The following is a 15,037-nucleotide window of genomic DNA, read 5'->3' on the forward strand; positions in this document are numbered from 1 at the left end:
CACTTGTGTTAAAAATGGTCGTCATCAGAGCACTTATGAAAAAAAAAATCTCCAATCTTCCCTACCTATTTAAAGTTCAGGATCGGAATAATCTTTATTGGCCAAGTATGTAGAACACACAAGGAATTTGTCTCCGGTATAACACGCTGCATTAGTATCAAGTTGTGGGGAAAACAGTAGCAGCATAAGATACAATTACAATAACCGTTTTGAAAAGTTTCTGTTTTCTTGTGCATGTCTGTCTTCTGTTAAAAACTTGCCTTGGTCCAAACAAATTGACGAGTCATAGTTGGAAATGATAGACATTCTGACTCACGGCTGCCTCGGGTTTGTGCCCAATTTTTTTCAAAGGCAAAGATTTGTTCTGACAGAGTTCTCTGTCACCTTTACTCAACTGGCAAGCAGCAAGAAATAAAATAAAAATAACTTCTATACTGTTTCTTTCTGTTCAACCGAGCTGTGAGGGGCACTGCCAAAAGTTGAACTTGTGCTAATGTGTCACTTGACTTGGTGCTATTCAGACAAAGATTAAGATGGGTGCACCCAAATCGATAATCGGGAAGAATTTGAGAATTTATGCCCCATTTCCACTCAAATTCAGTAAATCAACTCAGAAACCAGTCAGGGGTGACGATCGTAAAGTTTAAACCTGTTCAGAATCAGCGGTGTAATTTACTACCAAAAGCTCTTGAAACGTGACGATCGCTTATACTACCATCTAGTGGTGCCAGAAGAGTACAGCAGTCTTCAGAAGGTTCACAAAGTCTTCACAAACTCAACATGGCTCAGAAGGCAAGGAAACTTTCTGCTGGCCACCTGAGAGGCGATCAGTGCCAGACAATAAAATCATATTTCATTGCTATTTTTTTGTTGAGGTATGCATAAAAGCGCTGTAAATTTTTCGTGACAAGAACATGTAATAAAAACGAGCAAGAGTGGTGATTCTGTATGCTGTCAAACATGATGTACACGTACTATACCTGTATATGGGTATGTTTGTTTTAGTCAGGATGAAGCCCACTTGTGTTTTCCAACGACATAGAAATTCCCTACGAAGAGTCAAACTTTAACTTTTTATTCCCATGGAATGATTCCAACTTTGAAAAATATGCAATCCAATGTCTGTGGTGTTGGTGATAACATTTAAACCACACATTCTGAGAACAGTAAAATACATTTCCCCCCATCATGTGGTATTAGTTATTTTAAAAAGCCATTGAGTTTGATATGTGCAAGTATCCTACTTAAGGCGCGTCGCTGGCACTGCATTACTCAGGTGGTTGTACTCATGACATGGACCCATCCAAAGCGTTGTCTCATCTGTTTGTCTGACAAGAAAATTACCTTTGGACCCCACCTATAATTGGGATTATCTTATAAAAAATCAAATAAAAAATCTAGCAACGCAAGACGTGGTAGCTGTCTTTCTTCTCTTTCACAGCACATATGGAGCATTGACTTATCTTTTACTTTCACCGAAATTTGACCTGAGCTATTTTGGCCAAATGCATGCCAGACATTCCTGTGGAAGCCATCGTGCAATTGTCACGGTCATTTTCCAGAGAACACACTCTAATGAAAGGATCACACAAGAGTTTAGATAAAGTACAAAATGAAGGTCATTACCTGCTGACTTTAGTTTACACAGGAAGTCAGCCACACAGTGAGGGAAACAAAGACAGACCAAACAGGGGCTAGTAAAAGATGACCTCGGGGGAAAATAGACAAAGAAAAAAAACACCATCCTGAATGTTCCACTTCAGTAACAAGCAGAACACAGGAAGATGTGAGTGAAAAGTCTATGAGAAAAATATTGAGATACTAATTGCGGATGAGTGGTGCACTGGAGCCTCGGGGCAAAGTTTGATGGTTTTGAGCTTCTTTGGTTGAGCACCAGGGTGTTGTAGTCTGGACAATAGAAGGGCAAACTGGCCGTTGAGCAGGTAGAGAAGATTGAAAAAAATGTGTCAAACCATTAAAAAAAAAATCCCCCTCAATGCAGCGGTTAGCTAGGATGGAACCTTGAAAGACTTCTCTAGATGGATGGCTAGCTAGCTAGCTAGCTAGCTATCTATATATCTATAGATAGATAGATTGACACAATGCATATGATGCTAGTTCCATGGGCAACGGTCAACATTGTAAAACTTTCTTTCTTTAGACAGCCAGTGTTTCAAGTTTTCTGTTTGGACCCCCCCCCCCCCCCCCCCCACACACACACACACACAATTTAAAACAGCAATGCAGATGACAGAAATCGAGAGGGGAGAAACCAATGTGAACTCAACAATGAAAGACAGATACCGTCATGGATGACTCACTCTGTCTCATCATTTACCAACAAGATCACTCACTCATGAGTAAACCAGTGCCTCCGGTATGTGCCATCATTCGTGTTCCTCACACGGAGACCAGCCCTGTGGGCATGGGCACTCTAAATCAAACTAAAAGTGAGGAGGATCTCTCATTAACGTGTCATCACTACACAACATTTACAGAGTGAAACCGCGTGCCAAAATATTGAGTCAATGAGTGAAATCTCTCTCGCTGAATGTCGTGTTCATTATTTTCGTTGAACCGCCTTTGTTTGAGGGGGCTGCCCTATACATCAAGTGGCAAATGTTCACTTCAGTAAAGCGGTAAGACAAATAGACTGTTTCACTCTAGCATGTTTGAAGCAATAAAAACAGATGATGTGCTTGAAATGTCAGCTCAGAGCAAGGGTTGGTTGTTGGCATTTTCCTTTAATTAACGAATTAATATCAATATATTTCATATGGGGGCGGCCCGGTAGTCCAGTGGTTAGCACGTCGGCTTCACAGTGCAGAGGTACCGGGTTCGATTCCAGCTCCGGCCTCCCTGTGTGGAGTTTGCATGTTCTCCCCGGCCCTGCGTGGGTTTTCTCCGGGTGCTCCGGTTTCCTCCCACATTCCAAAAACATGCGTGGCAGGCTGATTGAACACTCTAAATTGTCCCTAGGTGTGAGTGTGAGCGTGGATGGTTGTTCGTCTATGTGTGCCCTGCGATTGGCTGGCAACCGATTCAGGGTGTCCCCCACCTACTGCCCGGAGACGGCTGGGATAGGCTCCAGCACCCCCCGCGACCCTAGTGAGGATCAAGCGATTAGGAAGATGAATGAATGAATGAATATTTCATATGCATGAATGGCAAATTTGTTGTGTTGCTTCACCCATATCGCCTAGCACAGGCTTCCAGTGATAATTCTAAGCAACCTCGATCAAGAGAGCAGCAGGTCAACACGTTACAGTGGAAGTTAGCCTTGGCTAGACACATGCCTCACGTGTTTTATGGGAAAACATTTTTATTGCGCAAATCTGGAGGATCGACAGAAATACCCCTGTCGTGATGTTAAGCTTCTGAGGCAGGGAGCACAGAAAACAATAAACAGCCGATATAAGCCAGTTGAAACTAACAGGGTCAAGAGTGAGTCCCACGCACATTGCATGATGGGAAGGAAATTGTGAAGTGTATTTGACTTGCAGCCACGTACTGTATGTCACACTACCGCTACCAATTACAATAGGAACCTTCAAAGGTGGGGTGGCGTGTCTCCACCCAAAGTTTCCTGGCTTGATCCCTTGAGCAAGATAGTGAGCTCCCACCCAGGGGCACCATTAGGGTGGGAGGGGGTGAGTGAGATCCTTTTCAGAGCTCATGACTGACAGGCGAAAACAGTTTTTGTTGCTTTTACATGGAGGGGTTCGAAAACTTTTTTTCTTCACGGGGCCCCAAATGCCTGGAATTGCTCCAGGTGCTGACACATCAGTGTCAATGAGCTGTCAATGAGCTATGCTAGCCAACTTTGCGCAGTAAGCGGCGTACATCCTGAACACAAACTACATACCTGACATGAATACAAAATATACACCTGAAACTTTGATCTTTCAACTCTTAAAAAAAAAAAAAGTTCATGTATGATATCCAAGAAATGTCTAAAAATGTAAAAAGTGTGATATCAAGCCCTGGTCCACTACTGTTCTTGGAAAAAAAAAAGAGTGAAGATCTTGGGGTGAGTAAGCAGGAATTTAACCTCGGAGCTACGAGAACTCTGGTGGCATGTTTGAAAGAGACATACGAATAAATTATGTTGAAATGAGACAAGTGCGGTGAGTGAAAATTTGAAGGCTAATGCACTCCAGGTTCTGGGAGCAACATCTGCAGAACTGAGTGCCAAACCAAAGTGACCTTTGTTTGGCCCCTGAAATCATCATTAGGACATTGACAAAAAATGAACTAAAATAATCATATGAAAGTAAACAAATAAGGGGAGAAAGAAAGAATAATTCTCATCAACAAAGAGTGAAAACCTGAACTTGAACATCTGCTATGTGGCCCATCACATCTCAACTTGACAGTGGGATTTGTGCTACTGTGGTGATGGGAGGACCTGGCATATAACCAACAACAATTATGCGGCGATAACGTCAGAGGATATATGACATTTTGAAGCCATTTTAAATTCTTTTGTGTATTTAAAGATTATCGCGTCAATAAGATTAGTTTTGTACAACGTACAAAAACGTTTCATCACACAAGCAATAAGATTAGTGTGAAAATAATACCATTTGTATCAGCAGATGTCAAAACTGCCACATGACTTCAGCAGAGGTGCAGAACCTTAAAACAAACATGACAGATGTTAAGAAGGTGATAAGAAAGTAGCGAAGCGTGCACTCATGTTTTTGACTGGAGGAATGTCGGCGCCATTTGACTGTCGTTGCTGGACAGTCCCGGGGCGCTTGTGTCTTGCGCCTGTAATGGGCAGCATTTTTCACAGCCCCGCTTTGTTCAGCGGAGAGATCGGTGCTGTTGAACGGTCTGCGGCTGGATGGATGGAGGTCTTGAGGAGCCGACGATGAGAAGAAAGGAGCGTTGGCGCGGAGTGCCGATGCGGATTTGGAGCTGGGAGTCGCGGCTTGGAGTTTGAAGCGGATTACGTGGGACAGGAGAAGTGAACTAATCTCTTTTCGTCAATGGATGCTACAGCTTTGTGTTTGCTTTCAAAACTTAGCTTGTAGCAGACGGGTGCACATTTTCAGCATGACGTCCATGATCCACTGGAGAAAGGACACTTTGATCCTCTCCTCTTTCATCTAGAACTGCTTCAGACAACAAAGTGTTTGCAGAAAATTGGTGAAGATTGAATGACTGTCTGTGTCCTATGTGTTGTCTTTTGTTATTTCTGTTATTTTGACTTCAAAATGGCACCGCGAGAGTGGCTGCCTTTCCAGCAGCTCCTATATTTTGTTGTTCTACTTCTTACTTTCATAACTTTGCTGCTGTGAATTGTGAATTTCTCCATTGTGAGACTAATAAAGGTTTTCTTCTTCTTCTTCTTCATGATTTTCCAATTATTTTTGCTTGAACAGACTTTAACATATTCAAAAATTTCAAGAGCATTCTAGAGTCCTCGGCTAGGTTCAGTACGTTAACTACTGTGGCCACTTTGGAAAACAGCCAAACCATACATCGACCTGATTTCAAAGCCTTAAATCATGAACAAAACATTGGCCTGTTGTGTTTATTTATGGTGCAGCCTAAAGTAACCTTGATTGTTGAATTCCTGGTGGGTGGCTAACACACACACACACACACACACAAAAAAAAGGAGTAACATTTCAGAAGACATTTGCCCATTTATATAGCTTTTCACAGGAATCTGACTGCATAAATAAGCTCTTCTGACACTATTGACAATGAGACGTTTAAAACAAATATCGGTGTTCTTCGCCAGCATGGAGAGATTGTTTCCATATGGCGCACACGGGAAAAGCCAAGCATCCCAATCCAGCGGGGTCATATCAGTCACATGAACATACTGTACTATTTTTGAGGAAAATGTAGTTGCATGCACTTCTCAAACCGTACTGCTGTTATCACGAGAAAACAGAATCAGTAAAATGGGGCTGCGGTAATTTTGTGACGCCGACGATACACCGGGTGTGTGTTTTTATTGTGTTCTCAGTGGAAAATAAACATTTTTTTTCATGAATCAGTCAGTAACTTATGTTGATTAAATTGAAAAAGGACTGCCCACAAAAACAGAGCCTAGATCCAATTTTTTGTCAGGAAATGGAACCATATGTCAGGCTGATCTCAAACTTCATAGATAAATGCTCGCCTGAGGGGCAACATACAGACCACAATGCACTCCAATCACTTTTCCATGTCTTGTCATCTTAAACCGCGCTTTAAAAGAAATAATTTTCAAACATCTGTTCTTATCATGACGGAAAAAGAAAGGGCATTCATCAGAAGAGGCAGAACGATTTTATAAAGGGATGTGTTCAATGTTATTCAGCGCTTTTGATCCTGGACAACTCAAGAACTGTTTTCTTCTTTGGAAAATGATGAATTTTACATTAAATGACTGCTGTATGTTCACCGAACACCAAAATATATGTTTTTTTCAAATATTTAATTCTTTAATCTTAATTTAGGATTGGGGCCGAATTTGACGCTTTGGGATTTAAGGGTAGCTTTTGAGTAGCAGAATTCATAGGGGTCAAATTTGACCCCGTGGGTTCTCCAGGGTTAAAATATGTAGAGTAAATTGTACTGTGGGGCGGCCCGGTAGTCCAGTGGTTAGCACATCGGCTTCACAGTGCAGAGGAACCGGGTTCGATTCCAGCTCCGGCCTCCCTGTGTGGAGTTTGCATGATCTCCCCAGGCCTGCGTGGGTTTTCTCCGGGTGCTCCAGTTTCCTCCCACATTCCAAAAACATGTGTGGCAGGCTTATTGAACACTCCAAATTGTCCCTAAGTGTGAGTGTGAGTGGTTGTTCTTTCTGTGTGCCCTGCGATTGGCTGGCAACCGATTCAGGGTGTCCCCCGCCTACTGCCCGGAGACAGCTGGGATAGGCTCCAGCACCCCCCGCGACCCTAGTGAGGATCAAGCGGCTCGGAAGATAAATGAATTGTACTGTGGGTGGCCCGGTGGCCAGTGGTTAGCGCCTCAACCTCACAGTGCAGAGGTACCAGGTTCAATTCCAGCTCTGGTTTCCCTGTGTAGCATTTACATGTCCTCCCTGGGCCTGTGTGGGTTTTCTCCGGGTTTTCCTCCCACGTTCCGAAAAACATGCATGGCAGGCTGATTGAACACTCAAAATTGTCCCTAGGTGTGAGTGTGAGCGCGGATGGTTGTTCGTTTCTGTGTACCCTGCAACCGGTTCAGTCTGTCCCCAGCACACCCCGTAGTCCTTGTGCGGATCGGAAAATGGATGGATGAATGAATTTAAAAACAAGGATGCGGGATTAAAGATTCGTGGAATAGGAGTTTTTTTTTTAATAATTCACAATATGATTAAGCACAGAACAAATTGAATAAGAAATCATGGGAGACTTACAAAACAGTGGTAACGTTTTTTTGTTTTGTTTTGTTTTGTTTTTTTACTACAGGAACTCATATAAAGTCAAGCTCTGACAGTTTCAGAATCCTACACATACTGAACTTGAACACTCTCCGGTTAGAATGCGCAGGTTTGCAAACCCCATCTCATAAATTCAAGGACATCATCTTTTCCAACACAAGGAGTCATCAAGGAGCTGAAGTGGGGTTGACGGAAAGGTTTGAGCAACTGTCGCCAAAGAGGCTTGCACTTCATCACGCTGGATGACCTCCCTCTCTTCCTGCAAAAACATGCTTGAGAGCTGTTCTTCAACTGCAGCAAAGCACGGTAATATCTTAACAATTTGGTATCTACTGTCAAGGTTCGACAAGATGTGAGCAAAATACGACGTTTATGTGTCATTGTGTATTTCAGTCACTCGAGTCCCTTTCTTGAAATACTTTCTTGAAATAATCGTGATGCTCCTCAGATGTAGGGGTTATTGCCTGCACCTGCGTAGCCAACGCTCACATTGGACTCACAAAATAACGTGCGATGAAATTATCCACACTTTGATGGAGGCAAGGCCTTTGGAACTTCATCGTCTGAGCCCTTGGAATTTCCAGTTAAACACCAGCAAGGTAGAGAAAATGGAAGAAAATGTGATATGGCCTTCATCTCACCTTTGCAGTTGTAATATGGAGAGAATTCCAAAAAGGATTTGGAGTGTATGCGAGATTTGTTTTTGTTTTATATATATTTTTTTCATCCACGAGAACAAGAATCCAAAAGATTTGTGAGGTCAGAGGTTACTGGAGTTGGATCCAAGCAAAGGCCTGGCTCACAGTTGCTCTCTCTTGTGCTAAAGAGACAAAAATATTTGGAAGACCCTCTGTAAAAAACATTACAATTTTTTGCAATTGTGGCTCAGGGAGACCAAATTTATTTCTGATTACGACGTCGTTGGAATATGCTAAAAACACCGGCAAAGCTTTAGAATGCTTGGCAAATCGGTTGCGCCACTTGATCCTCTATTGGCAGAAAAGAGTATGTGTCATGTTTGGCATCATACGCTGCACTTTTGTCTCCAATAACACCACCCTCAACCCGAGTCTATCCAGATCTCTTGAGGGGCTTTGAGCCCTTTCCAATAAATTACAATTCCACTCATGGTTCAGTAACCTTTTCACCGATTTATTAAACAAGTGGTTTGGTCAGTGGTCTGAAATTATTTGCAGTATTTTAGTTTCATGTGTAGCAGGGGTTTTTTTCTGTTCTTACTGTTATGTTTGTGTAGAGCATCAACTATGCCATTGAGCAATTCTCTGACTTATCAAATACAGTAGCAGAATGTGTGTTCCTCCTCCGTGATCCAGAGCCAAAGAGACCCTTGGAGGACCTCCATGTTCGGGAAGGCTCACCTGGTCGGTTTCCTACTTCCATCTAGTGCCTGACCTTGACATCATCTTTAGACCAGAAGTCGATCACGACCTTTAGTGCGGGGTCTACATTTCACAAGCCCAAATGTCGCTAATGTCAATACATGGTTTTATCATCAGCCATTTAGGTCAACACTTAATCATTCATAAATCCTCAGGAAACTTCTAGTCAAAGTTGGCTGCACTGAGATAATATTGCATGGCCTATCTTTCTGTATTTTATTTCTAAATAATATTTCAAATAGCGCACAAATTTCATTCCACATCACGATTGTGTCCATCTTGGTTTCGATTCTTCACACAAAAAATTTTACATTTTACATCACTAAGTTTGAAGCCTGAAATGTTGCAAAAATCATGGAGGCTGAATACTTTCAAAAGCATCTGTATATTCATACGCTGCACCTTTCATGACACACACAAATACTGTACATTAGGTCTTTTGAGAACACTGATTAAACTAGCTTTAATTCCATTGGATGACCTAATGTTGAGGCTGATGATTATAGATTGATATTATTCACATATCTATGACAATATCAAATAAAGCCTATTCACTGGTAGTTGTGGTAGTTAGTAGTAGTAGGAGGAGGAGGAGGAGGAGTAGCATATGGTTATGGTCTCACGGACATTTTTAGTAGTAGTAGTAGTAGTAGTACCATATGGTTATGGTCTCACGGACATTTTTAGCGAAAAAGAAAGGTAGAGTTGACGAGGCTGAAACTCAGACACTTCGGTGGTTCTTGGGCTGTCTCTCCTTGTCACGTGACGCTTTCAAGCGTAACTCGCTGTGACGTCATAGAGCGCCGGTTATTCTTTCAAGCGCTCCTTGCAAACGAGTTCTTATTTCTTGTAGGTCGTAATAGTTACAACGTTATTTAAGCGCTGCAGTGGTAACATTTAGATTAAGTGACACCCTTCTTCACAACAGCGTTTTCACAAGTGTCGAGTTGAGAAACGGCGACACCCCCCACATCGTAATGTACGCTATTGTTACGTGCCTACTGTTTTGTTGCTTGCTAGTTCGCTCCTAATGCCCGCGTGTGGTTTCTCTGGGTTTTCCCATACTGTATTGCCAAAACATGCGAATAGGCATGTTACCTTCCTTGAAGAGTTTTAAAATCTTCTGTCTCTAAGTCTGAATCGTTGTCTGTTATATGTGCCTTGCCCTACAACGTCTGGCGACCAGTACTTGATGAAAATAAACCATTGTCAAATATGTGCAAATGAGATTAATCGATCCTGGTTGCTTTTAACGCCGAGCCTAAATTGGGGCTAAAGATAGCATGGGTGTCAGTTATTCGCGAATGAAATGCATTGCGTGGCGAATGAGTAGGGCGTTTTGTTTTGTTCCGCAAAGGATAACTAACAATGATTATATTTTATGATCAGCTTTTATTGAGCATATTTGTCAATAACAGCTGACTTGACTTGATAGCATGCAAAACGCCACTTTATTTTTGCTCCCCAAAGGATAACTAACAATGATTTATGATCAGCTTTTATTGAGCATATATGACAATATAAGCTGACTTGAGTTGATTTGATCGCATTTAAAAAAGCCACTTTACTTGAGCAAGTCTGAGCATCTCATGTGTAAACACACAAATCATTTTACACTTTTACATTGACAAATCTCTTACTAGCGCTGCTAAACAAACTTTGCCAGGTGCAGAAATGACTGACCATTTATCAACATTGATAAGAGCCCGATTAAAATGATCAAAATAGTCATTTTGTCTCCAATCATAAAGCAATGACATATTTTCCTTACAACAAGCCAGTGTACCATTATTACAAATACCATCATCAGGATCTGTTTTTTAAAGTCAAATCCAGGCATATGACAGATAAACCATGTGAAATTGTTATCTCAGGGAGGGAAGATATGTCGTGCGCTACAAATGCAGTCAGCCTGGTCCCATACAAGATGTCTTGAGACAAAGGCCAGGCTGGATTGAAGTCAAAGAGTGAGTAGTCTCCATGGTCATCATGATAATTCAGCTTCTGTGCACATTTATCGTTGTTGGAGCTTGTGATTTTTTAAATTTTATTTTAATGTTTTTAATTAAAGTGATTCTGAGTGGGACTTCCATTGGTGTGGCGTGGGCTGGCTCAAGGAGAATTTGTACATGGAGGAACATGTCAGAGTCAACCATTTTCGGAACCATTATGAGGTAAGGAATCTCATGTACTGTATATTGTCAGGTTTTCTGACTTCATCGCTTTCGGTAATCGCGCTCCAGTTACATGCTTTTTCCACACAGCTGACACGCAAGGACTTCATGCTGAAAAATTTGAAAAGGTTTAAAAAGAATCTTGAAAGGGATACCAGCAGCATGGAGGGCTCCAAATGTGATTTCTTCCCCTGCACCTTTGCGCTGCCAAATGAATATCATCTCTTTGTGGAGGAGTTCAAAAGAAACCCAGGCAGCACCTGGATCATGAAGCCAGTAAGCTCAAATTAATCACAAATACAAAATATAAATGATGACGCTGCTGTATCTGGCATGTGACCCTGAAAGAAGTCACCAAGTAATAAGACACTACACTGAATGCAGTATTTTCACAGGCAGCAAAATCTCAAGGGGCAGGCATCTTCCTTTTTAAAAAACTAAAAGACATCATGGAATGGAGGAAGGTGCGTGATTTTGAATGAGAACACATGGACAGATAAACAAGTACAAAACACAGAAATGTAATTTCATTGAAAACATTGCGTTCCAGCATGATGGCACCCGCTCGGAGGAGCAGAAAGATGCCGCTCAAGTGGAAAGCTACGTGGCACAACGCTACATTGAAAACCCCTACCTACTTGGCGGTAAATCACCGACTCAAAAATCGTATTTTACATGGAAAAAAATAAGTCAATAAATATTTACTGGTTCATTTCCTCTTCACAGGGAGGAAGTTTGACCTCCGGGTGTATGTGATGGTTACATCAGTATGTAAATACATTTGTGAAAACAACATTTATACTGTATTTCAAGTTAAAATGTTTTACACAGGTAATATCGAAATTATTCATACCCTGGCAGCCAAATTTTGAGCCAGAATTGGCTGGAAATTGCACAAGAAAGTGGCAAAAAGCCAAAAAGAAGTTAGAGAAGAGAGAAGGAAAATATACTTTTTTTGTCATTCTGAGAATTGTTCTGATGACCATTTTTTTTTCATTTTGTGGAAATCTCATTCTAAACTCTTTTTTTTTTCATAGGCCACATTGTGGTTTCCCTCAGAGGGCCGTTTTAACTGAAACCCCAAAATTTTTAATCTTGCCTCATTATCATTGGATATGTACCCAAAAAAAAGATGGATTTCTAGTTTTGAAATCATAAATTAAGGATAATAGTAAGTTCAACTATTGCTTAAGTTACCATGAAAAGGGTTTAACAAAAAAAAAAATATTGGAATCTGAATGTTGTTTATGACATATCATTGCAGTCCTGTGAATAACATGTCCGTCCATTTTTGTCATTTAAAAAACATTTTACATTAATGGGTCGTCGACGTTTCGGACATCCCCTGAATAACAAATAAATTGAAATGACAAAAAATGGACAGATGTGTTTTTCACTAGACTGTGACTCTTTCTAGCTAAAAAAAACGCCCAATCAACAAATGAAAATGAACTCTCATGAATAATAATTGTGGTGCCTGTACAATACGTACACTGTTCCTAACATTGTATGTGATATTGTTGTCAGTATTTTCCCTTGAAGGCGTGGCTATATCGAGAAGGATTTGCTCGCCTCTCAAGCACACGCTTCTCCCTTAGTAGTATTGATGACAAGTGTATCCTTTTGGAGCATTTTGCGCAGTGTGGATTTTAATTTTATGCTATATTGCGCTTTTTTTTTTTTCATTGACATGTTGAACATAAAACCTCGATGTCCCTACATTTTCCTTATCGCCTCCTATACAGATGTGCATCTCACGAATGTAGCGGTTCAAAAAACAGCACCGGACTATGATCCGGAAAAAGTGAGGAGTCTCACATTCATGTCACCGTTACCTGCGGCAGCCTCCGACTTCGTACCAGCTTTGTTCTCCTAAAAGTGTGTACCTGCCTTTTTACATAGGGATGTAAATGGAAGATACAGAAGCTCCGTCGGTATCTGACTGCAAAGCACGGAAGACAGACAGTGGAAACTTTGTTCAAAGAGATGGATAACATCTTCATCAGCAGCCTCCAAAGTGTGCAGAAGATCATTATCAATGACAAACACTGCTTTGAGCTCTACGGCTATGACATTATGTTGGATGAGAACCTCAAACCGTGTGAGTTTAAATCGAAAGCCAGTTTGTGTTTGCGCAGCGCGTGCGATCGTGTATTTGTTTGGTGTTCGCTCACAGGCACGCAATTTTAATGTGCACACCCGATATACATGCGCAAACTTGCGCAAGCGCAGAGATTATAACGCGTGCAAACATGCTGAGGTGTTGTGCATTCAACCTACCAGGTAGGAATATTAAAACAGTTGTAAAACCTTTGCTTTGGCTGAAGGCATTCTTTGCATTTCTCCACAAGGTCCCAAATTGAAAAACTGAACTCATGTTTAATTTGTAGGTGGTTAATTGAAGTCAATGCTTCGCCGTCACTCGCACCGAGCAGCCAGGAGGATTACGACATGAAGTACAGCCTGCTGGAAGACACTGTGAATATTGTGGACATGGAGGGAAGGTAAATCAATATCTCTTGATGGCTTTTATTGAAATGTAATATGGAAAAAGTATATGGGCAAAAGTCTCTGCATGGCTTAAACTTGAGAATGTCTTGTGTCTTACCGTGACAGTTCGGTTAATTCTTTGTCAACTGTGCGGGAATTTACGGGAAGTCTCTCTCCAATGACATTGACACCACCAAATAGTTTTGGATGAACTACAACAGATTTTTTTTAGTTCACGTTAAACGTCAGTAAACCAAATTTCCACTGCCAGAAAATCTTGGACACACGACGTCGCCTAAAGGGGGTGGATCATTTTCAGCTGAAATGTTTGGGTGGGGGGGGGGGGTCGCAATGTACGATTCAAGGATAACCAATAATGTACGTTGCAATACCTTTGTCCATACAGCGAATGATGTTATTAATTTGAATGAATGAATGAATGTGAGAAATGTATCTCTTATGAGCACCTTGCTGTTCTTCCTCAGGTTGACGGGGAAGGAGAAGAGGGTGGGTGGGTTTGATCTCGTGTGGAATGACGGGCCTGTCTACAGTGAGGACGTCGACCCAGAAATATTTGGCTGTTCATGTTTAAAAGCCAACACATACTTGGGTATGGGAGTGGCTTATTTGGAGTCAACACGCTTCTGTTACAAAGTTCAATAAAACATGTACATAATGTGACACACGGAGCAGAATGAGAAGATAACTATTTGGCTTATCTTTATTTTTTCCAGGGTGTGCAAATGACCGAGAACACCAGCTAAATTCGCTCCTGAAAACATTTCCTGGTCCGAAGAGGATATAAAATTGCCAGTTTGCTGTAGCGCCACAAAATAACTTGCTTCATCGCCTCCGTTTGTAGATGAGTCTCAAGAGGTGGCATTGAGTCTTTCCTTTTCCTAACTGAACCGCAACGATAGGAGATCATTTCTGTTTTCATTTATTATTGGTAGAATATTCTTTCAACAAACAACTGTATTATGTCACACTAGCTGGTTCGCCGCCCTCCGGGCGGCTCATCAGTTAGTTCCTGTGGAAGGCTGGTAAGGTGGGCCTTCGGCCCACAAAAGTGTTGTTGCTTGGTTCAACTTTTTGTTCATCTTCATTGCTTATCGCGAAAATAAAGAGATGTTTAGCTCTACTAAATAACTAACAATTTTATTGCAATGCTTGTGGGTAGACAACATTTTTTCGCTAAGATGCCCGCGCGATCGTAGTGAGCCACTGCCTGAGCGGCGCAGTGGCGGCGCGCAGTGGCGGCGCGCAGCGGCGCGGTGAAGTAGGTACGTTTTGAAAAGGGACAGACGGAAGGACAGACTGCGTGCGGGACGACGCGCAATATATGTATAGATATCACTTCTCATTCTTTCCAAATTAATAGTCCTAGCTTCTTGTTGGGTGACCATTTCTTTAGCATTCTGATGTCAGACGTCTTCTAAGACAACACTTATTTTTGTACCTTTGCTCGAGCAATATTTCAATTTGGCACATCATTCATTGTTATTAAAAATTGGCTGTTTATTTCATTCATGTTTTTGATGAGCAAATCACATTTGCCTGTTTGAGCTTTGCACAGACTCCAG

At 41.5% G+C, this 15,037-nt stretch overlaps 1 protein-coding gene across 1 annotated transcript; it reads left to right on the top strand.

Moving 5' to 3' along the window:
• The first annotated feature begins 9,581 nt into the window (after positions 1–9,581).
• Positions 9,582–14,479, top strand: ttll9 (tubulin tyrosine ligase-like family, member 9). Its single transcript, XM_052051413.1, has 13 exons — positions 9,582–9,769; positions 10,665–10,757; positions 10,862–10,964; positions 11,055–11,240; positions 11,360–11,428; positions 11,515–11,608; positions 11,691–11,731; positions 12,492–12,579; positions 12,710–12,768; positions 12,867–13,063; positions 13,355–13,468; positions 13,940–14,064; positions 14,189–14,479. Coding segments are annotated over exons 1-13 (1,242 nt in total). The 5' UTR covers positions 9,582–9,767; the 3' UTR covers positions 14,260–14,479.
• The last annotated feature ends 558 nt before the right edge of the window (positions 14,480–15,037 follow it).

This window comes from Hippocampus zosterae, chromosome 2, assembly GCF_025434085.1.
Source record: "Hippocampus zosterae strain Florida chromosome 2, ASM2543408v3, whole genome shotgun sequence".
Lineage (NCBI taxonomy): Eukaryota > Metazoa > Chordata > Actinopteri > Syngnathiformes > Syngnathidae > Hippocampus > Hippocampus zosterae.

Bases quoted from the DNA above. Each gene is read 5' to 3' on its own strand.
- ttll9 (XM_052051413.1), top strand. The intron at 11,241-11,359 runs GTAAGCTCAAAT...GTATTTTCACAG, and splicing joins GCACCTGGATCATGAAGCCA to GCAGCAAAATCTCAAGGGGC. The intron at 12,769-12,866 runs GTGAGGAGTCTC...CTTTTTACATAG, and splicing joins CGGACTATGATCCGGAAAAA to GGATGTAAATGGAAGATACA.